Source organism: Alexandromys fortis, unplaced genomic scaffold (assembly GCF_014885135.2).
Source record: "Alexandromys fortis isolate MF-2015 unplaced genomic scaffold, M_Fortis_MF-2015_v1.1 scaffold_47, whole genome shotgun sequence".
Taxonomy (NCBI): domain Eukaryota; kingdom Metazoa; phylum Chordata; class Mammalia; order Rodentia; family Cricetidae; genus Alexandromys; species Alexandromys fortis.
Window position 1 is genome coordinate 5,400,626 of NW_026067957.1, and position 26,154 is coordinate 5,426,779.

Sequence of the window (26,154 nt, forward strand, 5' to 3'; positions counted from 1 at the left end):
TTTAGCTCTAGTCATGGCATCCATGGGTTGAATCTCCTCACAGCCTCCACAACTTGCCAGGACTTCTCTGTTGGGGCGTCTCCCCAGACCTGACCGGCTGTTGTGATTTCCAGCCTTTAAGAAGCTGGTTTGAAAGGAAAGGAAACAGGGGGAACGGTAGGCTGGGGAGATGATAGGGTTCCTGGCACGCAAGCATGAGGACCTGAGTTCAGATCCCTAGTGCCCACACGAAAGCCTGTGTGATGGCATCCTAGTGCTAAAGCTGGGCTAGGAAGCTCACTGGCCGGTTCATCTAGCCAATCGGAGAGCTCCTTGTTCAGTGAGAGACACTGTTTCAAAAATTAAAGGGGAGCACAGTCAATGAAGATGCCAAGCTTCTGGCCCCTGTATGCACGCACACACATGCGCGCGTGCGCACAACAAATGGCCAGAGAGATGGCTCAGCAGTTAATGGCCCTTGCCAGAAGCCCGACAACCCGAATTTGCTCCCCAGAACCTATGTCGTGGAAGTGGCGAACTTCCACGCAAGATGTCCTGGACCTCTGCAACAGAAACGTGGCATGCGTCTATGCATCTTGCCGGACCTAGCTGAAGCACTGCCCCAGTGATGCCTCCCTTGGTCTTCGGCATACTCCCCTCCCCAGTCTCTCCTGTCCTCACCTTGGAGGCCTGAACCTTGTCCCTTTGTCACGTGGGCTGGCGTTCCTCAGGCACAGGTCCCAGTGTCTTGTTCGAGTCTTGCTACATAAGGCAGCTGAGAAAGGGAAGGAAGGAGGACTTTGGGGCCCAGTCGTGGGATCTGGGGCGGGGCCTCTGGTCCACTGTGAGCAGTGTCCGCTATCTCACAGAACACAGATGGCTGGATCCCCGGGCTGATGCCCCTCCCACTAGGGCCCTGTGGCAAGCCGGGTGGGGGGAGGCCATGCTCACCTGAAGTCCACCATACCGTTCTTCTCATCCAGTTTCTTTAGGAGCTCCCTGACCTGGTACCGGTTGATGGGGACCTTGTTTTGCTGGGAAGGTGGGGGTAATGCGTTATGGATCCCTCTGTTCCTTCACACCCAGTGACCCCTCCCCCCCAATGTCTCACTCTTGGGACCAGTGGTAGCATTTGAGGACTCAGAGGTGGCTGCACCTACCACAGGGAGGTACTGGAGGCAGCTGCTTTCCATGGCATGGCCTTGCCTCCAGAATGACCCCCCTGCTTCTGGAAAGGGTCAAGGCCCAGGATCCGGGAGCAATGAGTGGCTTGCTGAGGGGGGCAGAAGCTGTACTCTCCAACACGTGAAGGTCATTCTTGCTCCCGGATACCTAACCCTGGCCAACTCTCTTGCTCCATGGGTCTGGGTCCTAAGCACTCATCCCTGCCCGGGTCCCTAGACCCTTCTCCCAAGGCCTCCCCAGAATGCTGTCACAATTGATCCCTTCGTGCATACATTTCAGGGGACCTCGTTTCTAATCACTATATTGCTAAGAGGGACCGCGGGGGCTCAGGTAAGCTGGGAAGGTTGGAAAGCAGAGTGTGGGAGCTACAGGGAAATGGTCCTCCACTCTCACTTTTCATCTTCCTGGGAGCCAAACACAGCACGACGGGGGGGGGGTCGGGGGCCCCTGAGATGGACGCATGCCTCTGGGGTGAGGAGTGGCATCAGGCCACGGGACACGAGATGTGGGTGGAGGGTTGAAGGAGCTGTTGCATTTCCCTCTAAGTCTAGGTGAATGACAGCAATGCCCTCAACCAAGCTTACAGGGCAGTGTGAAATGCGAGCATGTGCTTGCCGCTCCGCTCCACTCCCCCACCCCCATTACCCAGAGTCTCCGGGAATCAGCACACCTGTATCATGGCTTTCCGAAAGTCCCCCACAGGCATTATCATTGATCCCGCTGGATTCAAGCTCTTGAAGAACTCCACAGTTGAGATCTTCTGTTGTTCTGTGTAGTTCTGAGAGGAGCAGGAGGTGCCAGGAGCAAGCACTTGCCTTTATTACGGCTACCACACCTCCCCCCTCAGCCCCCAAAGGGTGGGCCACACGCTTGGACCCAGAAATGCTTGGGGAGTGGGGGAAGGCAGCTCCAGCTTGAGGCATCTGTAGTTTAAACACGGCTTTAGAGCACGCACCGAGTGCAGGCAGAGACGTGATAGCGCCCGTGTTTGTCTAGTTCCTGGCAGCCTCACCCCAACCTAAAAGAGGCCCCATCTACTCCCTGACTTCACAGAGGGACACCAAAGCGGCTAAGCGGCCCCTAGTATCACAGAGGCACAGACGGTGACCAGATCTAAGTCCAGAATTTGGCTTTGGAAATGGCCTCTATTAACACTGGCACAGTTGGTGCTTTGTGGCTGGTGGGTGGGAGTTTCCTTCAGCTGCTGCGTGATTGGTTGGACAGGCTCTGGGCACACCTAGGCTTCTCGCAGTTTCCCTACAGCAGACACACGGGGAACAGCCTTGCCAGGCACCTTAAAGGTAGCATCTCTCATGCCGCTTCCAGGGCTCCACAGTTCTCATGGCTCCCTATGCCGAATGGAATCCAACCCCAACTCAAGGTCTGCAGTCTGAGGAGTCCAACCACTTCTAGCCCAGTTTGGGCTTTCCAGCTTCTTTTGGAGTCTGGCGTCCCAGGCTTCCTCAATTGGACTGACTTGGTTCTGTCTCCAGTGCCCCTGAAGGTTGCCTGCACTGTCAGTGTGCAAACCCTCCCTGCTCTGCTGGCAGAAACCCTCTTGCTAGAACCATCTTCCAGGCTCTGTATCATTCCAATTCTTCCCCTTCATCCAGGACCTTCCCCAGCCCCACTTCTGCCGGGAGGTCCTTCTTTTCTCTTTGCCTCATCCTGGGATGTCCTGACTTCACATTCTGATGGAGCTTTGTAATATTTCTTCTGTGACATTTTTTTTTTTTTTTTGGTCATTACTGAATCCACCCCATCTTTCTAAACACACGGTCACCTCTTCCCAACTATAGTGTACACAGATGTCTTGTTTGGTCTGTACCTGAAGATTTTTTTTCCTACTCTCTCTTTTTTCTTTATGGTGCTGTGGTTGAACCTGGAACTTCACGTACATTAAACAAAGGCACTAGCCCTGACCTATATACTTAGCTAGCCTTCTTTTTACTTAGAATTTTGAGACAAGGTCTTGTTAAGTTGCCCAGGCTGGCCTTGAACCTGCTCTGTCTGTAGCCCAGGCAGGTATTCTGTGTACTGTGATTGTAAGTCTGCACACCACTGGAGATCCAGTGGCATCTGGCTCAGAGTCTACAGCTATTAGAGTTTCTCTGTAGAGCCCTGGCTGTCCCAGAACTACATTCTGTAGACAAGACTGACCTCAAACTCAGAAATTCACCCGCCTCTGCCTCCTGAGCACTGGGATTAAAGGTATGCGCCACCACTGCCTGGCCCATTTCTATATTCTTTTAAAACAAGGGGCGGGGACCCTCGCTCTGCATCCGGCTATCCTTGTAAAACCTCCCCCTGGTTCCATTGGAGTCACTTCTTCCTAAACAAACCCAATACCTTTTGCCTTCTTGAACTTTGCACATAATTTTCATGTAAGACCTTTTTAGATTTGGTTTTGAAAAGTGAGGAGCGGAGCGTAACAACCAGAGGCCAGAGGCCAGAAGCTGCGATCCAGTCTCAGAAAGAAGCTGCAAGCTCTGGGCGCTTACTATGTCCGGGCGTAACTCTGATCACCTCATAACTGCTGAGGAATTCATCCTTCACAAGCACCCTTTTCATCTCTTCCCATTTTACAGGTGGAAAGACTGAGGCACGTAAGACTTCAATGACTTGCCTTTGGTGACACATTAGTAAAAGGCAGGTCCCAGGTAGTAGACTCTGTCTTGTGCCTCCATCCCCTCTCCACCTCCCCCCTCCACCATATCTCAGCTCTTCTCTTCTTTTGGGGTGAGGCACAGTATCCAGTGACCCAATAACCTAGGGCAATGCTCCAGGCCTCCATAGCAAGGAGCCTTATTAGAAAGGACCTATGGGCACTCAGACAGAGTCAGTACTGGGTGGGTGATTTGGGACCCAAGGCTCTAAGGGGCTCACCTGGATCAGTTTCATGGGGTTGGTCCACAGAGAGGCGGTTTTCTTGCTGGAGAGACCCTGCAATCCCTTGTATAACACATCCAGCTGGGGGTGAATGGCACAGACCCCATCCAGGACTTTTACAAATTGCTCTGTTACCAGAATGTTCTGCAGTAGGGAGAGAGGGGCCGTGGTAGAGATACTGTCATTGTACCATGTGTCTGTTGCCCGGAGTACCCTTCCCTCCCACCCAAGCCAAGTTTAGGGGTGCTGGTCCTTTCCGGTTTGTTCTTCTGAACTGGACGGGTTCTGGTGTTTTCTAGCTTGTGACTAACTTGGGTCCTGGGTTCCTTTTTGAGGCAGAGTCTCACTCATTCTGTAATCTGATATAGCCTTGGATGTCACCCAAGCTGGCCTGTCTCTATCTCCCAAATGCTGGGATTACAATCACGTGATTATGGGGGATTATGGGGTGTGTCATTATGGGGTGCTAGGCAAGGAATCCCAGACTTTGAGCATGCTAGGCAAGTAGTCTACCAAACTTAGCTACATCCTCAGGGCTGCTCTGGTGTTATGGAGCTTGTGATTTGATTTGTAAATTTATAGTCTTACTCTGAAGCCTGGATTGGCCTTACTAAGGAGCACGGGCTGGCTTTGAACTCATGGCGATCCTTCTGCCTTAGTCTTCTGAGCCCTGGGATTATAGGTATGTGTTAATCTGCCCACATCTAGGAGATTTTGATTAGACACTTTCTTTGTGTCCGTGTGGCTTGTTTGTCATATGTTTGCCACTCAGCTCTTCTCTGAGGTGGTTCTTGAAGTGGCTACATTTGATGAACAGAGGTCAGAGACTGGTCTATGCACAGATATCCTGACCTGTCCATGTCCTTGTGTGTTGTTCTTCAGAGCAGGTACCCAGGATCCCTGGTGCCAACCATCCTGCTGTGGCTCACAGCAAGCTACAAACTCCTCTTTTGGAAGAAGTCAGAATCGGCTTCCAGGACATGGAGAGTGTGTGCTTTGGAAGAGCGATCTAGTCTGCTCTCCATCAGCTAGACGACCCTCATCTTTCTTCAAGTGTGGTTCTGAGTATCTTTCGCCTGTTCTTTTTTTATAATTTATTTTTATTTTATATGAATTGGTGTTTCACCTCCATGTATGTCTGTGTGAGGGGGGTTGGATCACCTGGAATTGGAATCACAGAGATGAGCTGTCATATGGGTGCTGGGAATTGAACCCGGGTCCTCTGAAAGAGAAGTCAGTGCTCTTAACCTCTAAGCCATCTCTCCAGCCCCTGTTTGCCTTTTCAAACTCACACTTAAGGGCTGAAGGCTTTGCAGATACTCTGGTCCTAGGAGCATCTACAGAGCAGGAATTCCAGTACATTTAGAGTCTTGGCGCCATCTGGTCCCCAGGGTGGCAGTGTGAGTAGTGATGGAATCTTTCAGAGGTGGAGCCTAGTGGGAGGAGACTGGGTCACTGGGGACACCGCCCTCCCAGGAATAGATGTCATGCTCAGGGGACCTGCTAGTTCAAGAAGGAAATGAGACTGTCTCTCCATGTAGCATCCTTTCTGTCCCCTATGCAAGACCACGATGATGCCATCTGCTGTGAGGTAAGGTGATCAAGAGGGCCATCACCAGAGCTGGAGCCATGCTACTGGGTCATTCGGCCTCCAGGGATGTGAAGTAAATAGTAATCCTTTATAGCATCTTGGCTTCAATCATTTCATCAGAGTTCCAGAAAAAGACTAACGGGATAACAGTCTCTTGGTTCTGGCAGGCTCGTTTACTGGCAGTTGAGCCGTGGCTACGAAACCTGAATATGGCTGAGTGGGTTGGGGCTGAGGGGTTTTGCATCCTGGCACAGTGGAGGCTATAGTGTGAGTGCGGAGAGGTGGGGCCTCTGAGGAGAAGGACTGAGGAGCAAGAGGAGCAGGGAGGGGTGGGTGGCGGAGCAAAGAGAAAGAAGAGCATCAGCGGCTTCAGGTGGAGAAGCGTTCAGCTTCGGATATTCCAACTATCATGGCTCAGATAGTGGCAAGCATTTGGGGAATCTTACAAAACACTGTTGGGAAGAATAGGGGAAGAAAGGGACTCTTATATAGCACTAACCTTCACAGGCCTAGAGAAGGAGGCGGGGCCCTGGCTGACTCCTAGGTGTTTCTCATTTGCTGATTAGGCAAATTACCTAATGACTCTGTTTTAGATTCCTCGTGGGTAAAGTGGGAAACAGGGAAGGTATGCGCTATGAACTGAGTTTGCACCCTACCTTCATGATGGTTGGTTGTTTGGTTTTTCGAGATAGGGTTTCTCCGTGTAGCTTTAGAGCCTGTCCTGGAACTCGCTTTGTAGACTAGGCTGACCTTGAACTCATAGAGATCACCTGTCTCTGCCTCCCGGCCCGGCATCATGATGGTTAGTTTTAAATATCAATTAGCCACAACCTGAGAATCACTGGGGAAGGGGACCTGCAGGAGACCTGCTAGCTCAGGTTGGCTTGTAGACGTGTCTGTGTCAGATGGTCTCGATTCCAATTAACTGATGTGGGAAGACCCAGACCATTCCCTGGACTGGGGACCTGGGCTATGTAAGAGTAGAGAGGGTTAGCCAAGCACTAAGCCTGCAAGCATGCATGCAGTCGTTTCTCTCTGCTCCTGACTGGTTGTGACCGGCTGCAAGCTCCTGCGGCTGTGAACTTGCCTACTATGATGGACTATAGCCTGAAATAAGCTTCTCTTTCCTCATTGGCTTTTTTTTTTTTTTTTTTTTTTTTTTTAGTTCAGGTCAGGGCAGTATACCACATCAACAGAAATAAAACTTGAACATACCCTCCCGGGGCGCTTTAAGTCTTTTCTGTTTTGTTTTGGTTTTGGAGACAGGGTCTCACTGTGTAGCCTTGGCTGTCCTGGCACTCACTCTGTAGACCAGGCTGGCCTTGAACTCATAGAGATCCATCAGCCTCTGCCTCCAAAGTCCTGAGATTAAAGGCACATACCACTACACCAAGTGGGTTTGAAGCCTTAACCCTGTAGATGCGATCTCATTTGGAAATAGGGTCTTTGCAAGAGATAATCAAGTTAAAACGAAGTCAGTAGGGTGGGCCCTGATAAAATAATAAAATCCTTACAAAAGGGGGGGGGTTTGCTTAGAGATGGACGTGCACTTAAGGAAAAAGCCACGAGAAGCTGAAGGCAAGGACTGGGGTGGTAAGTCTGCAAGCCAAGGGTGTGGATGACTGCCAGCAACAGCAGATGCTGGGAGAAGCCGGGGGTAGAGAAGGAACCTAGCCACTCCATACCTACTTCTTGCATTTCTGGACTCCAGAACTAAAAGGCAACACATTTTTGCTATTTAAGCCACCTGGTTTGTGGTATTTGGTACAACTGCCCTGGCAATGAACACAGTGCTCTACCAACCTTCTAGGGTAGCATTTGAGGAGCTAGCACCCTAAAACTGCTTTGGGGTCAAAAGCACCGGTGGTCAAAATTGTAGGATGTCAGTACCCATTGCCCTCTCTGCGGTGGTTTGTTAGTACCCGCTGCCATCCCTGAGATGGTTTGTTAGTACTCGCTGCCATCCTGTGGTGGTTTGTTAGGACCCACTGCCCTCCCTGCAGTAGTTTGGGCAAGTCCCTGATGAAGCTGGTGACTTCCCTTCCTCCTTCACAGAAGGATCACCTTGCAGCTCTGAGCACAGAAAGCCACACGTGAAATAAACACACATTTGTGAGGTGGGTCCTAAAAACCCTGGGTATGTGGTGCACACCTTTAATCCCGGCACTCTGGGAGGCAGAGACAGACAGGTTTCTGTGAATTTGAGGCCAGCCTGGTCTATATAATAGCAAGTTTCAGACTAGCAAGGGCTGAAAAAAAAATCCCAGGATTCTGGAACATTCAGAGACGTGATCCATTTATTACCGAATTTGGTAGTGTACAAATTTTGTTCTGGAGTTCTCCACGCCCCAGCCCTTTTGGTTTTTCCTCATTAGTACTCTTCGGTGCTCACATTCTAGGTTCCCAGGATCAAATACATTCCTTTACACTGTGGTGAGATTTACTGAAGGGCTACTCCCCGTTAATCGAGCCCCTTAATTCTTGTGTGTGAGGGTCTGTGAGGGACACAGCTGGTGACACTATTAGTAGAGGTAGCTGGCTTGTGCCAGGAGCGAATGAGTGGTATTTGAGCGCTTACGGAAATGTCAAGCTCTTCCATCCTGGATTTGGGGTTCCTCTTGATGGACATGATGAGATAAACTGCCCCCTCCATACTCATAGGGTTCAGGAAAAGCTGTGGGAGGAGGGCGCAGCAGGAGGAGGCTGTGTTAGACTAACTTCACCTTCCCCGCTGAATCGCAACCTCTGTGCTCCTCTTAGACTTCTTCATCTATTCCTGTCTGTCTGTCCAACCATGCGTCCTTTCATCTTTCCACCCACTACTGAGCACTCATTTATCTGTTCATTTATTCTATCCACCCATAATCTATAAGTCCATCCCTTTGTTTATCTATCACCCAACCATCCATCTGCTCATCAATTCGCCTTACCTTCCCTCCATCTACTTACACATCCACTAATTAATCTATCTATCTATCTATCTATCTATCTATCTATCTATCTATCTATCCATTCATCTACTTACACACTCATCACTTTCTCTTATCATCCATCTGTCCATCCATCCATCCACCCATCCACTCATTCATCCATCCATCCATCCATCCATCCATCATCCACCAATCCACTCATCCATCCATCTACTCACCCATTCATCCATCCATCCATCCATCCATCCATCCATCCATCCATCCATCTTACCTTACTACCCATCCATCCAAAAACCTATCCATCAATCCATTTCATCCTTCATCCATCCAACACATCCATCCTCCAACAAATATTTATCAAGGCCTTCTAAGCCCAGGTCAACTTGACAAGGGCTCTGTCTTCAGATAACATTACTCTAGTTGGAGGAGACAGTTAAGTAAATGGTATTAGATATATGATGGCAGCAGTGACGGAGGGACATACTGTAGGAGCAAAGTCCATTTTGGGTAGGAGACCCTTGAGTAAAGCCTTGCTGGGAAATGGGGGATTAGTCATATCTGAAGGGGGGAGCAGGAGCAGAGTGGAAAAAGATTCATGAAGGAAGAGCAGGCAAGGGTGGAGGTGAGCTGGACGCTGTGGTGCTGGGCAATAGCACATGTTCTGTGAGCAGGAACAGAGAGGAGGAGGCAATGAAGGCAGGAAAGGCCATGGCATGGTGGACCTTGTTGGATTATTATTGCAAGGGTGTTGAGAGCCACTGAAGCATGGATGGAGATTAGCAAGAGGGAACATGTAGGCAGCTGGCCTTGGGTTTCACTTCCTGTCTTCTTTGTACCTGGCTCCATGGACGAGCTGTCCCAAGGGTCCCAACCTAATAATCCAATCAAAGCATCCAAAAGGTGCCCAGTGAACAGCACAGTGTTTGAATGGTGGCTGTTGCAATGAAAGGCCACTTCAGGTCGCCACATTAGGAGGGAGGCCAGGGGTTTTATTGAGCATTTACTGTGTGCCAATTTCCCAGGCTCTTGCAGGGAGTTAGAATGGCCATAGAAAGCCAGCTACAAGTGGCCACCCTCTTTATAGTTATGTGGGCGGAATGAGTGTCACTTGGCCTCTGTTTTCCCATCTGGAGAGTGGAGCTGGCAGAGATACCGGCTCACCCTGGGCAATGGCTGATGAATTACTGCATCATCATATTCAGGGTGTGACTTGAAAGAGCCCAGAGAGAAGACCTTGGAACAAATGTCCTCTTGCATCTGCTTCCAAACTATCCAATGGCCTGTGTCATAATTAGTTTCCACAGGTAAACTAATTCACAAGTAATATTAATCCATCTATCCATTTACTTCTACAGAGTCACGGTGTGTCCAGCACCATGCGGTGTGAGGGGTATGATCAGGGCCAAAAATAACATTCTTGTCCTTAGGGAGATTTCACATTCACATGAGAGTATAGTTAAGAACCATAGAATAAAGTTCTGCAGGGAGGGGAGAGCAGAGTGCTGGCCGCAGCCCCCTAACTCAGGAGGACGCAGGCTGACATAGACCTTTGTGTGCCACGCTCTGCAGCAGAGCAGACGTGAAAGCAGGTGTGGGCATGGGCAGTGCTACTAACGAGAGGACGAGCCAGGGAGAGCCACGGAGAGCAGGGGTGAGCTGAGGCTGCAGGGAGAGCCACGGAGAGCAGGGGTGAGCTGAGGCTGCAGGGAGAGCCACGGAGAGCAGGGGTGAGCTGAGGCTGCAGGGAGAGCCACGGAGAGCAGGGGTGAGCTGAGGCTGCAGGGAGAGCCACGGAGAGCAGGGGTGAGCTGAGGCTGCAGGGAGAGCCACGGAGAGCAGGGGTGAGCTGAGGCTGCAGAGACTCATGGGATCAGAGGACCAGACTGGAATGCAAGCAACCACTGGGTTTAGTATCCCCAAAGCATAATATGGCCTTAGTCTGAAGACAATCCCGAGAGAGACCCAGATGGCATGAGGGAAGACTTGTATAGAAGCACACATGTCACCAGAGAGCCGAGGCAGCCCTGGGTCTATAGCAAGGGCACCAAACGTGGACGTGGACGTACAGGGCAGGGGCTGATGATCGTCCCCAGTGTTATCTGTCTAGTTCTACCACCCTGCTTTCCTACGGATGAATCACATACATACACATGCGCACACACACACACATTCACGGACACATAGGCAGACGTGCACTGCATCCAGCCACAGAGGTGCCTATGAAGACGCCAGCTCAGCGAGTCTACCTTCAGCACTTGGAGGCTCTCGTTGACTTCTAGTCCCTTGCTGATTCTGGAGGCTCCCTCATTGGTGATGCCATTGCTGCTGATGTCGATGTAGACCAGACAGCTGTTGAGTCTGAGGACATCCCCCAGGGCCAGAGCGCCTTCATTCCCAAAGCCATTCATGGACACGTCCAGTTTCTTCAGGGTCACGTTAGACTCCAGGGGAGGGGAACAGCACCAGCATCAGGGTGGAGTGAGGCTTACCCAGGAAAATGTCTTGACTGCCAGCCCAGCCCCAATTCTCACCCTCACGCTTATCTAAACCCCAACCCTTATCTTCACCCCTGACACATTCCTTCACCCCCTGCGACTCTTAACCCATCCCATTCCATCCTAACGCCATTGCCCCTCCCCCCCCCCGCCCCCAGCTCAGTGGTTTTCTGTAGAGACAGATCTACACAATTATTCTGCTGCCTCCAGATGGGGTTCATTCTTAAGACCTCTTGAGAGATTCACCCCTTTTGAGATTCTCTATGCCCTCAAGCTAAACCTCCCTCTGAAAACACCCCTAATGATGGTGCTCAGGCCTCAGGAGAGAGGATTTATACAACAGAAGCGCACACCGGGAGTCACGGAAGGAAACCCAGCAGCTTCAAAGACACTTGGTGAGAGCTCTGAACACCCACGTCCACGGTGACCACGGGGAAGCAGTTCAACTCACCTCTCAGAGTGTGACTTACCCGGAGACCGTTACACAGGGCCACAGCCGCCCGAATGTGGAAGTGATTCCAGCTTAGGTTCAGCGACTGGAGCCCTACATTGAGGGCTGGGGGGGGGGCGGGGGGGGGCAGAGACTCGTGTCGGCAGAGACCCAGCCACAGACCCACAGTACTGGAGAGGGGTATGCAAGCTGCGACACTCGGGCGACAACTTTTTTAATTTAAAAAACGTTTTGAAAATCTTATGTGCATTGATGTTTTGCCACGGGTGTCAGGTCCCCTGGAACTGAAATTACAGACAGTTGTGACCTGTCATGGGGGTGCTGGGAATTGAACCTGGGTCCTTTGGCATTAATGTTTTGCTGTGGATGTCAGGTCCCCTGGAACTGAAATTACAGACAGTTATACCTGCCATGTAGGTTCTGGCAGGACCTGAACTTGGGTCCTCTGGAAGAGCAGTCAGTGCTCTTAACCACTGAGCCATCTCTCCAGAGACCTCTCTCTCTCCCTTAAAAAAATTTAAAGACAGAAGCTCACTATGTAGCCCTGGCTGGCCTGGGCTTCATTCTGTTTTTATCCATGTGTATGTGTGTGTATGTGTGTGAGTGTATGCCGTGTGTGTGTGTGTGTGTGTGTGTGTGTGTGTGTGTGTGTGTATGTGTGTCTGCCCAAGGTGCTGGGAACAGAACTCTGGTCCTCTGCGAGAGCAGCGAGCAGCCTGAGCTGCTGAGCCGTCTCTCCAGTCCTCGTGCAAGCTGCTTCTCGACACCATCTTACTCTCAGCGGCAAGTTTTGCCTCTCACACCCAGATGTTGGCTGTGCTCTATTATTCCGAGCATGATTTCCACTACTTTTGTAATGGGAACACTCAGGACACACACCTATGATCCAAACACTTGGGAGGCAGAAGCAGAAGGACCTCAAGTTCAAGGCCAGTCTGGGATTCACTAACAGTGAGATTCTGTTTAAAAAAAAAAAAAAAAAAAAAAAAAAATCAAAAGAGGAACCAACAAAACAAACCCCACAAAGGAAACAGTCATGGCTAAGTTAATAAGAAAGGGAATGGGGATGGAGAGATGGCTTAGAGGTTAAGAGGACTGGATGCTCTTGCAGAGGGCTTGGATTCAATTCCCAGTGCCCATATGGTGGTTCACAACTGTCTGTAACTCCAGTTCCGGGCAGTCCAGTGCTAATGCCCCATCTGGCCTCCACAGGCATCGGACACACTCACGGTACGTGTATATACATTCAGGCAAAACACCCATATGCATATAGGGAGAGCTGGAAGTGGTCTCCTCCCCAACCCTTCCCTCCATGGGGACATACCTAGCATCTGTCCCAGATGCTCCCCTGCTACGTCAGAGAATTGGTTGTGGCTGAGGTTCAGTGACCTAATTCTGTAATTGGACTAAAGGGACAAATCGTAGAGAGGTTAGTTGTCTTCCACTTAGTTATCGTGAGACAGGATATTATTGCATAGCTAGTACAGGCTGGCCTTGAACTCTCCATCCTTCTCCCTCAGCCTCCTGAGTTCTGGGATTTCTTTGATGGCATCTCTTTCAGTCAACCTTAAGGCAGAAGGATGGGGGCTCCTAGGTACCTGAAACTAGGTAGGCTAGTGTTATTAAGCAAAGGATTTCCTATAAAACTAAAAAAAAAAAAAAAAAAACTTAACTATCAGGCTGGAGAGATGGCTCAGCGGTTAAAAGCACTGGCTGCTCTTCCAGAGGTCCTGAGTTCAATTCCCAGCAACCACATGGTGGCTCACTATGATTCGTAATGAGATATAGTGCCCTCTTCTGGCCCTCAAGCATACATGCAGGCAGAACACTATGCATAAGAAAATTAAAAAAAAAAGAGCTCCATTAGAAAAATAAATAAATAAAATACACAAAATAAAAATAAAGATATGCTTTGGGCTAAGAATGGAGATTAAAAAAAAAAGCCTTAACTACCAATGGTTTCTTGGAGAATTATTCCTACCCGAAAGTCCTACGATTTGCTGAAGCTTTTGCAGGGAACAAACATACATTAGTTTCCCAAACCAAGCAAGTGGCTTTGTCCAGTGTCCCCCCAGGTCACCCAGAATTCCCAAGGGACATCCTCACATGCTCCTTACCGACAGGGCTTGGCATAAAAGTGCAGCAGATTCCTCCTTGAAGTTGTTTCCTGCGGTCAGCGAGGGTGCGCTGTTAGCAATGCACTCCAGACCATCTGCGCTCCCTTGCCCTCCCATACCTGCCAGGCTCACACACACACACACACACACACACACACACACACACACACACACACACCATGAAGCTCTTAAAGCAAACAGGTAGACACAATGAATGGGGGAGACTGTTGACCATTTCCTTCCTCCTCTCTGACATCAGATATGAACATCCTTAGTGTATTAGGGATGCCTAGCATTAGTACTGGAGAGATGGCTCAATGGTTAAGAGCACTGACTGTTCTCCCAGAGGGCCCTGGTTCATTTCGCCACATGGCAGCTCACAGCCATCTGTAACTCTAGTTCCAGGGGAAGAGGCAAGCACAGGAAGTCAGTCACCACCTTCCACTGAGCCCCACTTGCTTTTTTTGAGATTTATTTTTCCACACGGCTTGTGCATGTCTGAGAATTCTACTGCCTGAAACTGCGAGTGTTCCTTGTTAGTTTTGCAGTTTTAGATCACGTGGATTGGGGCTTATCTATGGGAACCCCAAACCAACTTGGTAAACAGTGTCCTCCAAAGAGGTCCCTACTTTTCAGCATAGGACCGCTCTTCATATTCACTTCATGGCATAGAAGTTTCAGAGTCCCTCAGATAGCATAAATCTGCAAACCCAAGTGAGGGCATGTCTGGACACTAGAACTTTCAAGTGGCCCTGTTCCCCTAATAACAGATAGAGCATCACTCATTTCAAAGTGGACCTGCAATAATCAAGTGGTTAATGAACATTAAGACAACAGGAGAAACGGGACGGAGCAATGGCGATAGAGCATTGCTGCCGTGATAGGCATCAGAGAAGTCTCTTGAAAAGACGACATGAGCCTGAAGGCGTGCATGGCACGAGAGAGTCAGGCAAATGAGCCAGGCAGACCCCAGGAGGTGGAGTTGTCCAAGACAAGGAAGGGCGCTGCAAAGAGAGCCTGTTCAGGAAAGCAGGGGCTTGGTGTGGCCTTCGAGGGGCGAGGCTGCCTGGTCCAGCGAGGGGACGATGCAGCGTCGTGTATTCTGCATCAAACCAAAACTAAAACAGGGACCCAAGGTCCTCTGTTCTTCTCTCCCTCTGTCGCCAGTGTCCTTTCCTCCCCTGCTATGGGCTCACCTGAAAGTTTCAGTTTCCAGAGTGAAGAATTGTTTTCCTGGAGGAAGTCTGAGATGATCCTGGCTCCCTCCAAACCAAGGTCATTGTCAGACATGTTCTGAGAGGTAAGAGCACACACACGCGGGAGAGGATCGCACAAGAAGGCCCTCGGAAACAAGGTGGGGGGGGGGGCGGGACTGGTCAGGGGTGACTGAGAGAATAAGCTGGGGTAAAATGTTTAGGATCAGGGTAATGTGAAGGACGGAGAGGTGGAAGGCAAGGAAGCTTGATCCTAGTCTGACTTCTTTAGCGTCTCTCCCAGGGTCTCGCTCCTTGTCTTCAACAACACCCCACTACCTCAATTTAGCCTTGGTACTTCACATGAACATACAGATTGCTTGCTTTAACACTTAAGACAGATTCATTTGGAGGATTTGAAAATGAGCCACCTCATCAGGTCCCTGCTTTGCAAAGAAGAAAGCTTGTTCGTGTTAGTTAGGATGGGTAAACCATTCCATCTGGGGACTTTTAAACGCACAGCCAGAGATGGCTCTTCAGGTTTTCCCACAGCCGCCTTTGATACCTGAGGAGGAGCCCACAGACTGCCTAGAGATAGCCCAAAGCTGACCTAGGCCTGGGGTGGGAGGTTCTGACCGGGCTTGAGTGGTTCTGAGTCCCCGGGTATTCCAGGAGGAGCTGGAGGAGGAGGAGGGCATCCTACCAGCTCCTGGAGGTAGTAATTCTCATGAAGCATCTCCATCAGACTCAGGACGCCCTCTTCCATGATGGCGTTGTCTTCCAGTTCCAGTTTGAGGATCGTTGTGTTGGACTTTGGCCGCCACAGTGGGAGAGGAAGGAAGACAAAGAAGTGGTTAGTGACTAGGGTAGCTCTCTGTCCTCTCTGGTCCAGAGCTTCATTTCTCTCTAGAACATCCCAGGCATGTGAGAGGGTGCTGTGTTGGAGGTCTGGGCCACAGTGTGGAGATGTTTAAGACTTAGTGAGACCATGGTGTCTATAAGAGATGGCTCTGTCGGTAATGTGCTTGCTTGGCAGGCAAGCATGAGGAGGACCTGAGTTCAGATCCTTAGCACCAATATATGTAATGGTGCATGCCTGTAATCCCAGCCCTGGGAAGGTGGAGACTAGAGGGCCTTGAGGCTTGCAGGTCAGCCAGTCAAGCTGAATCAGTGAGTTCCGTGTTCAGTGAGAGATCCTGAATATGTTGGAGAGCAATAGGAGAAGTCACCTGACATCAATCTCTCTCCCCTCTCTCTCTCTCTCTCTCTCTCTCTCTCTCTCTCTCTCTCTCTCTCTCTCTCTCTTACACACACACACACGTTAGTGAGAATTTTAAAACATGGGGCCAGGGGATAGAGAGCTGGCTTGGTGGTTAGGCACGCATACTTCTTTTGCAGAGGACCTGAGTTTGATTCTCAGTACCTACTCTGGGCGGCTCGCAGCTGCCTGCAGTTGCAGCTTCAAGGGCATCGGGCTTCTCTGCTGGCATGTGTGCTCACACACTCCCCACCCCTCCATAACCATATAATTAACAGGAAAAATAAATCTCAGAAAAAGAAAGTGGGGCTCAGCGGAAGGTGGTAACTGACTTCCTGTGCTTGCCTCTTCTAGCCTTCCTCTTGTTTTTTGTTTGTTTGTTTTTGTTTTTTGGAGACAGGGTTTCTCTGTGTCTCTGTGTAGCTTTGGAACCTGTCCTGGAATTAGCTCTTGTAGACCAGACTAACCTCAAACTCACAGAGATCCGCCTGCCTCTGCCTCCCAAGTGCTGGGATTAAAGGCGTGCGCCACCACTGATTTTTATTTTGAGGCAGGAGTCTCATACAGTCCCATGCTTGCTTGGAACTCGCTATGAGGCCAAATTGAGTTTTAACTCCTAGTCCTGATCCTACTGCCTCAGCCACCAAAGTGCTTGGATTACTGATATGTGCCAACATATCTGGTGTGATGATGTCATATCCAGTTTTATTACTAATTTAAAAAGTCTGTGTGTATTTGTGTGAATGGACATGTTGTGTGCACAGCATGAGGAAGTTAGAGGTCAATGTCAAGATGTTCTCTACTGCTTCCACTTTTTTTTTTTTTTTTAATGAGACACAGCCTCACTATATATCCCTGACTAGGTTAAAACTTAGTTTATAGACCAGGGTGGCCTTGAACTCACAGAGATCCACGGCCTTCTGCCTCCCAAGTGCTGGGACTAAAGGTGTGTGCTACCACCACCCAGCCCTCTGCATCTTATTCTTCAGAGAGTCTCTCACAGAATCCAGGGAACCTCATGTCTCTGTCCCTGGTTACCACCAAGCCTAGCTTTTACATGAGTGCTGGGTACTTGAACTGAGATCTGCATGCCCATGTGACAGACACTTTATCAACTGAGCCAACTTACTATTATTGCTTATTTTTAAATGTTCCCTCCTAAGAACACCTGCCTGTTTACTTTCCTGAATTCCTTTGAAATCAAACTTTCTCTTCACCCTCCTAAGTGAGCAGCCAGGGAGGCACTGACATACAGTTGTCAAATTTCTTGTGATGTAGCCAGTTTTATATGTAATCAATTATATAAATCTGTGATGCACTGAAGGTCAAGTCCTTGTTTGGTCATGGTAAGCCAAGAGGTAATGTCTTTCATGTGGAAAAATGTGATTCACTTGGAAATATAATTTCTAAAAATGATAATGTGAAAGGCAGACATTGAATGGAGTGGCTCAGGAGTGGCTCCACATACAGCCAAGGTCGGCTTTGGAATGGAGACCCGGGCCTACATTTGATAATTGTAGTAACTCTTGGGCCTGGACCTAGCCCATTCAGACTGATGTCTTGCTTCCCAACTAGGAAAGGCCACAGTCTTCAAAGCACAACCTCTTCCATGAACTAACAGGAAAAACAATGACCAATGATGAGAAAGAACCAGGGTAAGTTGCTCTTCAGACACCAAAGAGGGTGTCCTCTGAATGTCAAACCAGTCACCCTGATAATCCTCTTCCATCAGGTTTGATATGTTCCTTTGTCCAGCATGCTCACCACCAGAGTTATAGCAATGGCCTTGGTACCCTTGGGGCCCAGCCCATGATGGTTGAGGTTCACGCAGGGCTCCTCCATGTTCTGGATGAAGTAGGAGGCAGGCACTACGCCCACCAGTCTGCAGGCCTCCAGGTACAGTTCCTTCTGTCCGATGGTGAAGAATTTCTCTGTGTCTGTAGAGAAAGGCAGAATGAAATAAGCCTTCTCTTCCAGGCTGCCTTAGCTCCCCGACCTCCCCAGGGGAGGTGCTCTTCTGCCTGGACTTTCCTGAGATCTGCCTTTGTGGGTATGTGCTCCAGAACCCAACTCCTCCAGCTGTGGGCGCTGCTGGGCATACAGGAGAGTGTAACCAAATTGGGGGGGGGGGGCACATTCGAAAGAAACTGGCCACAGTAAAAGGTTTCTCAAGGTGTGATGACCACAAGTTAGCTTACAATCACACATGTGATGAATCCAACGTGTTTCTGGCTGTGCTGGCCCGTGTGGCATCTTGGATCTTTTGCACAGGCTCCATTCTGAACACAACATGTACTCTCAGCACTGACACGCTCTGACACAGCAGAACACCACAGCTGCCAAAGCACCTGGGCTGCAACTCCTGGTTCTTGCATATTAGGAACCGCAGTGATTTTTACTGAACATCCAAAGACTCCCCCTCTTGTAAAACCGTGTTTTATCCAGGTAGTGGTGATGCACGCCTTTAATCCCAGCACGGGGGTGACAGAGGCAGGCAGGTCTCTGAGTTCTGGAGCTATAGAGCGAGTTCCAGAACAGCCAGGGCATGAAGAAACCCTGTCTTGAAAGACCAAAAATCGAAACCAAACCAAACCAAAACCGAAACAAACAAGCAAACAACTCACGTGGTTTAACTATGAGAACCAGAGACTTTTAATATTTCTCAACCTCAGCATGTATATATCAAATCAGTACATTTTTGGATTGGATTGGATTATAATACAATTGTGTTGTAGTCCAATACAAAAATATTTGAATTGTTTAATTTAATTTTGAGACAGGGTCTTTTTATGCACTGCTCCGTCTGTCCTGAAATTTGAACGCCCAGAGAGCCACCTGACTTGGCCTCATAGGTACTGTGGTTAAAGGGTGTGATGACACACCTGGATGCAATTTTGATTTTTAAAATTCCCGTTTGACTTGCTGTGGGATATTCAATCACACTGCGAACCCTGAGTTTGTGTTTGTATCAATTAAATAAAATCAACCTTGGGTCAGAAGGCCATGCTAACAACTAGTTGGCAGAATAGTCATAGAGAATCAGAAGGTGTCTGGAAGGATGATAGAGGACACACAGGAAGTAGTAGGGAGGGACTTAGTGTAGCATGTTTTTTTTTTTTTTTTTCTGGGGGGTGGGAGAGAGCAGAAGGACACTCTCTCAGAGATGCCAGCAAAGAGAGGTCAGCTAGTTGCTCTTCAAGCTCTCTGAGCTGACTGGTTGTCACCACAGCCTCTGACTCCCGAGTCTTATTGATAAATAGAACAATAGAGATTTAATTAAAAGCTGTATTAGGTGGCAGTGACAGAGCCAGTGCCTGTGGGAAAGGAATTCCCACCAGGCCTTGGTCTCAGCGGCTGCCAGAGAAGTAGGCTGGTAACTGCAGAGCCACAATTACCAGCTGAAACAGCAGCAGATTAAAGCACAGCCTCTGTGACGGGTGGAAAAACAACATTGGCTCAAGTTTCACAAAAGAGTTATTGAATCAGTTTTGGCTTGGGATTAGAAAACAACTTCCGTCAATGACTGAAATGCTTATTTACATATGTGTGTGTGTGTGTGTGTGTGTGTGTGCGCGCGCGCGCGCACACACACACACGATTGCCAGAAGTCAACCTCAAGGGACGTTCTTCAGGCACCTTCACCTTGCTTTTGAGATGGTTTCTCCTGTCCTAGGACTTTCTGAATAGGCTAAGCTGCCTGGGCGAGGGATCTGTCTGTCTCTGCTGCCCCAGTGCTAGCAGCAGAGGAGCAGGGCCGCAGGTCATCTGTTGTGTGTGGGTTCCGGAGACTGAACCCAGGTCTTCAGGATGCAGCAAGCATCCTACCAACTGCCTCTCCAGCTCTCCAGCTACCATTTTGTCATACATTTTTATGTGAGCAGCATCCTCAGCCTTGATGGTTATAAATTAAAATGTTGGTCTCCTTTCAAGACTATTGGGGATGTTGTAGGTCCTACAATATCAACCATCCAACCAAGATTTAGGTCTTTTTGTTGTTTTGAGACAGGGTCTGGATGGCCTGAAATTCACCACATAGACTAGGCTGGTCTTGAACTCACCGAGATCCTCTTGCCTGTGCCTCCTGGGTGCTGAGATTTAAGGCAAGATTGGATTCTTTATATAAAAACAAACAAGCACATCTATCTGACTACTATTTGAGTTTGCTTTTTATCTTTTTTTTAAATATTTATTTATTTATTATGTATACAATATTCTGTCTGTGTGTATGCCTGCAGGCCAGAAGAGGGCACCAGACCCCATTACAGATGATTGTAAGCCACCATGTGGTTGCTGGGAATTGAACTCAGGACCTTTGGAAGAGCAGGCAATGCTCTTAACCTCTGAGCCATCTCTCCAGCCCGTTGCTTTTTATCTTTAACACAAATGTGAAATTATATATACCCCCAAAAGGAGCTGTTCTAAAATAAATTTATTATCAGTAAATGTTAGATCCGTATGCCTATTTTATATACGTGCATTCCCAGGGTGGCATAGGAACTGCTCTGACACAAAGGCATCGTGAGTGGAAAGTTTGAGAAATCCTGCACTAGATGTAAACTTCAAGCCCAGAGCCAGGAATTTGGGAAGAGAGGGGACACTAACTTCAGATAGCCCCCAGGTGGACATATCCCTTTGGTTAAGAGGAAAGGCCAGTGGTTGTATGTCCCAGGCCTTGCTAGGAAACAGGAACAGTGTATACCTTTGTCATTTTCTCAGGCTGGCCACATTCAAAGACTGGTCATCAGTGGTATTTAAAGTCCCAGTGTCTGCCTTCAGACACTGCAGGGCCAAGCAGTAGCCCAGAGTTGACTTTTGATGGTTGAAGGCATCTTGAATTCAATCTTAGTTTCACCAGCACTTTTTTTTTAAATTACTGCTATTATTTAATTTTTTGCATATAGATGTGTGGCCTGCATGTGTGTCTGTCTACCATGTGTGTGCTGTTGTCCAGAAGAGCATGTTAGATCCCCTTGTATCACAGTCAGAGATGGTTGTGAGCCACCATGCGGGTGCTAGGAACTGAACCTAGGACCTCCGGAAGAGCAGCCAGTTCTCTTCACCACTGAGCCATCTCTCCAGCCCCAGTTAGTCATCTTAAAACATAAGCTGTGGCTGGTGGTGCTGATTGACAGTGAGTGAAGCCATCAGGTCACAGCTGTGTGAGTCCTCGGCTTGATTCCCCAGCACCACAAAAAACTGTGAGCCGTGAATCAAGCTTTGCCAGAGATTTGGAGAAGCGCATGCTTAAACAAAAAGCCCGACTTTTTTTTTTTTTTTTTTTTTTTTTTAAAGACACACTTGTATCCCATCAGATTATTTAAGAAATGAGGATTTCCCAGGTGTCTCATGCAGGGAGCGGGAAAAGGTTGAAGCCTGGTGCTAGCTGGAGTAGGAGCTTGTCTCCTGGAAAGAGAGTTCACACAGATCTGACAGGCAGTGAGATCACCTTGGAGGGCAGAGGAGCAGAGACATTGATGGTGACCTGGACCACACTGGCCTTGGACTGCCCAGCTATGCACACCTCTTGCCCTCTATTTAAACCCAAACCTTATGCCAGGATCCTGAAGATGGACTTGGCAGGGGTAGGCCGCTGGGTTTCTTTATTTCTTCCTCTTCATAATGAGGTTTCTTGGAGTAAGTCTCCTTTTTTTTTGCTTTTCACTTAGCTGTGTCTTTAACTGACCTATTGCGGGTGGGTGGCTGGACCCAGTTAAGGCTGTCAGGGCTGAGGCAATCAACACAGGGCCCTGACCTGAACAACTCTGGTAACAGCCTCGAGACAACAAATTAGCCCAAATCAGCCAAAACCAAGCAAGCTTGTACCTTCATGGGCTTTCCTATCCCTGTGGACTTTCCCAGCGCTGCTCTTTGCCACGTCCTCCAGCTAAGTAAAATGAGGTGCTGGAGGCAGAATTAACAATTGGGCTGTGGCGGCGCACGCCTTTAATCCCAGCACTTGGGAGGCAGAGGCAGGTGGATCTCTGTGAGTTCGAGACCAGCCTGGTCTACAGAGTGAGTTCCAGGACAGCCAAGGCTACACAGAGAAAAAAAAGCAGAATTAACAATAGCCTTAAAGAACCACAGGATGACTGGAAGCAGTGGGGAGGGGTCTGAGTAGAAGAGGGAATTTTTGATTCTGACTGGTAGGATGGTCTTATAAGCTGACCCTAGGGGTAAAGGTCACTTTGCCATCCCCTATTGATGGGAGAATCACTGAGTGCCACCCATGTTCAAGAACACACGAGCGGGTGGGGATAATGATGCATAGATGTAATCTCAGCACTTGGAGGCGGGGGTCAAGAGGTCAAAGTCATCCTTGGCAATGTAGTGAATTCAAGGTCTGTCTGGACTCCATGAAACCTTGCCTCAAAAAAAAAAAAAAACAAAAGCCACTAGAGAGGAAGGGTGTCTCAGACTGGACCAAGCTAGGAAGCTGAAGGCTGCTTCCGTCCAGTGGGACCAGCATCATTCTCCCCTTGCTTCACAGATGCTCACAGATAATCTTTCTTGGTACCCCTCTCCTTGGGGATAATGGGAAGAAAGGAATGTTGGCGCTGCTGTTTGCGAGAACAGAGTCTCTGTTTCGGCTCCATCAGCTGGGGTAACCAGGCATGCTTGATTTGTTGTGACAAAGCTTGGGACTCTGAAGCAGGAGAAACGAGAGCTCTCAGGTGACTGGAAAGTCACGTGGTTAGGGCAGCAGAGACGCTCTAGGGCACTGCATGGAACACTGACTAACAAAGACAGGTCAAACGTGGCATTAGCTTGTGGAACCCTGGCCAGCTCTTAGTGGCTTTGGGTGACTCTCACAATCTTGAAGCCACGGTTTCCTTTTTAGAAAAGATGTAATAAAGTCCACCTTCTTGGACTATGAAAAAATTACTTAAGAGTCACATGAGGTGGGGTGAGGTAGAGTTAGGTGGGGCTGGAGAGGTAGCTCAGAGGTTAAAAGCACACACTGCTCTTCCAGAAGACCTGAATTCAGTTGCCAGAACCCATGTCAAAGGACCTGCAACTGTCGGTAACTTCAACTCCAGGGGGTTATCTGATGCCTCTGGCCTCTGTGAAAGCAATTGCACTTGTACACACACACACACACACACACACACACACACACACACACCACAGCCACGTGGGAGAGATTTAAAGACCAGAAACTTCTGCATGTTGCTTTAGATTATAACAACAACCTTCTCAGAAGGGCCTGTGTGGTCCCCAGCCAACCAGGAGGAGCAGGTAGTCTAGAATGGAGCATAGATAGCCTTCCAGTAGGACAGAGAGGAACATTCTGGCGGAACCAGATCTCTCCAGTTTCTGGTTGGCCACCCACCTTTCATCCATCAGATGTTACCTCACCTTCAATTTCCAAGTCGGTTTCTGAGTCCTCCCTGGTAGGTTTCTCCTTCTCAACACTGGGAGGGGCTTCGGCTTCGCAGTAGAGGATGTCATCGCTGTTCTGCAGCGATGGCGTGGTTTCCGTCTCATCTGGGGGAAAATCCCATCCCATTCCGGGAAGTAAACCTGCGGCCCATTGGGTGACACCTACCACTGACTCCCCTTAGTCTCTGCCTCCCTCCTCTGCCTCCCAGGTCCTGCCTACAGCCTTTATCCCATAGCTCACATAGCAGCCCTGATGAGGAAACCCCCTTCTATAAGATCTCCGTATGGAGCCTGACGGTGGTGGTGCATGCCTTTAATCTCAGCATTCAGGAGGAGGAGACAGGAGGATCTCTGTGAGTTCAAGGCCAGCCTGGTCTACAGAATGAGTTCCAGGAAGGTTCCAAAGCTACAGAGAAACCCTGACTCAAAAAATAAAAACAAAACAAAGCAAAACAAAGACGTCCATATGGCTGAATTGATGGAGTCCCGTGTCCCCTGTCAATGGGCAGTCCCCTTCGCTGGTTTGCCTGCTTTTGGTGGGGTCCCTGCTCACACTCCTCCCTCATGATTTGCATGGAAGGATTTTGGAGTCTGCTGTTGAGTCAGTTACTCGTTATGGTAAAAGGATGTGTCCCAAAGCCTGGGCTACTTCATGGTCACACACTGTGCCGCTGGGAGGTAGGTAAAGGGCAGGACAGGTGGGGACTGGGATCGGAGGGAAAGGAAAAAGGCGGGGGTCGGCTTCAGGGAGCAGAGGAGACAGTCAGATTTCCAGGAAGCTGGTCTTGCTTCCCTTCCCTCATGTCCAGCACTGTTTCTGGGCCTATGAAGGAGAGGCTTGATGATGTCTCCGGAGCGGAAGTTCATTGCTACGAGCTAAGCACATTGTCTTCACTGGACGAGGCTCTGCTGAGAGCAGCCGTGCCTCCTTCGCACTGGTCCCTGCACTTGCTGGATGTGGCTTGTTCACTGGGCTTCTGAGTGCTGGACTCCTGAAAGCCACACCCAGGACTCAGAGATGAATTCTCTGGCCTCCACAGACCTCAGGGGTTCAAGAAATCACACGTGTGCTTCCTGAAGACCTGGCAGACAGGGTCAACCTGCTCTCTCTCTCCCTTACCTGTTGGTTTTATTTATTTTTATTCTTTGAGAATTCCATACATGGCTACCCATCCATCTACTCTGAGTGGGTTGAGCACTGTGTGCCCCTCCTCTCCCCCCTTCACAATTCAGATTCTAGGATGGCGGACTTCTTAATGATCCCAAGTAGGTGTGTGTCTTCGTTTTTTTTCCCCCCCAACAGAGCCAAGTCCCAATATTTATCCTCAAGCCTCTGTGCCAAGTTTCCACGCGATGTGTAATTTGAGTAGCAGTGACCCGGTGGTTAGAGAACACTCAGCAGCCGAGCTGCCCAGATTGCTGCCCTGTGCTCTGAGAGAAAGGGAATGTTTCTGAGTCTTGGCTTCTTTATAATTCAGACAATGAAAAAAAGGAAGGAAAGAAGGAAGGAAGGGAAGAAAAGGAAAGAAAAGGAAGAGAGAAAGAAACGTGTGCTGGGAGGAGTGCATCAATGTGCGCTTGCAGTTGCTTGTGGGGGCCAGAAGAGGACGCTGAGTACCCTGGAGTTGACTTACAGGTTATTGAGTTCCTGGGAATGGAACTAAAGTTCTCTAGAAAGGCAAAAAGTTCCAAGTACTAATCCATCTCTCCAGCCCCTCAAAAAGTTTTAGAACTCCACTCAACCAGGGGGATGCAAGCAAATTAACAACCATTGTCAATTCATGTGGTGTGAACATTCCCAATATGGCTGGCTCCAACTATCAGTGTGATGTCAACCAGTCCATAAAACAAAAACTGACATTGGCCGGAGCTCTTAAGAGCCAAGTCCAGCACCACAACTCACTGTATTCGAGTGGTTTCTAAACCCTGTTGCTAACGTAACATACCATCTCCATTACAGAGACTCAGGGAGAAGGAGGGCTTTGGGGGAGTCTACCTGATCACTGGTAGAGATGGGGAGAGAGATGGGGGGGCCTTTTCACCTTTGGTCTCAGACTCAAGAGGCTCATCATCAAAATAGTCCATGCTGCCAGGACTCTCTTGGGGGCTGGTGACAGCTTCTTGTCCCCTGGTGGCTGCTTCCCTAAGGTCCACACCTGTCCATTCAGCTCGGTCTCAAACTCTGTGCACTGCCCTCTCCAGGGCGAATCCCAAGGGAACCTGTAGCTAGTTTTTCATCCTAGCAAGCTTGGAGGAGAGCTGGCTTTGGTGGGAATCCGGCCTGCATGGATTTGCCTCCGACTCTGTCTGGGGGAGGTAGCTAGGCCTGGGGCTCATTGGGGACAATAGTAGAGCTCTATTCCTCCAGCTCCCAGGCAAAAAGGATGGCCACCTACTTAGGACTTTGTGATGTAAGAGCTACTTTCCTTTTAACTTCAACATTCCATGATCTCATGTGGTCATTGTGATCCCTGAGGGTGGACCCGGCAACAGCAGGCCTCACGCCCCTTGGGTGGCTCTGGTGGTCATCTTTTCTCATATGTTCGCTGGGTCCAAGCCCAGACTTGGCTGTGAGAGCTTGGGTACTGTGTGGGGACCTCTTAGTGACAGCCTATTTCCCTCTGAGTCAGCACCAAACCCAAGGCTCTTAGTCAGGTGACCGTGAAGCGCCGCCACCATGTTTTTC

The 26,154-nt window shown here is 49.3% G+C and overlaps 1 protein-coding gene across 1 annotated transcript; it reads right to left on the reverse strand.

The window, feature by feature from the left end:
* On the reverse strand, positions 1-25,553 carry Lrrc74a (leucine rich repeat containing 74A). Its single transcript, XM_050152492.1, has 14 exons — positions 25,511-25,553; positions 23,445-23,573; positions 17,853-18,025; positions 15,534-15,641; positions 14,834-14,930; positions 13,638-13,687; positions 12,845-12,926; positions 11,540-11,625; positions 10,821-11,015; positions 8,223-8,318; positions 4,051-4,197; positions 1,835-1,942; positions 931-1,013; positions 1-754 (listed from the first exon to the last, which is right to left on the reverse strand). The coding sequence occupies exons 1-14, from the start codon at positions 25,551-25,553 to the stop codon at positions 742-744; spliced, it is 1,410 nt and encodes a 469-aa protein (XP_050008449.1). The 3' UTR covers positions 1-741.
* Between the last annotated feature and the right edge of the window lie 601 nt (positions 25,554-26,154).

Bases quoted from the DNA above. Each gene is read 5' to 3' on its own strand.
- Lrrc74a (XM_050152492.1), bottom strand. From the start codon at position 25,553: ATGGACTATTTTGATGATGAGCCTCTTGAGTCTGAGACCAAAG. The intron at 23,574-25,510 runs GTGAAAAGGCCC...ATTTTCCCCCAG, and splicing joins TCTTGAGTCTGAGACCAAAG to ATGAGACGGAAACCACGCCA. The intron at 11,626-12,844 runs GTATGTCCCCAT...CCCCCCCCCCAG, and splicing joins GCATCTGGGACAGATGCTAG to CCCTCAATGTAGGGCTCCAG.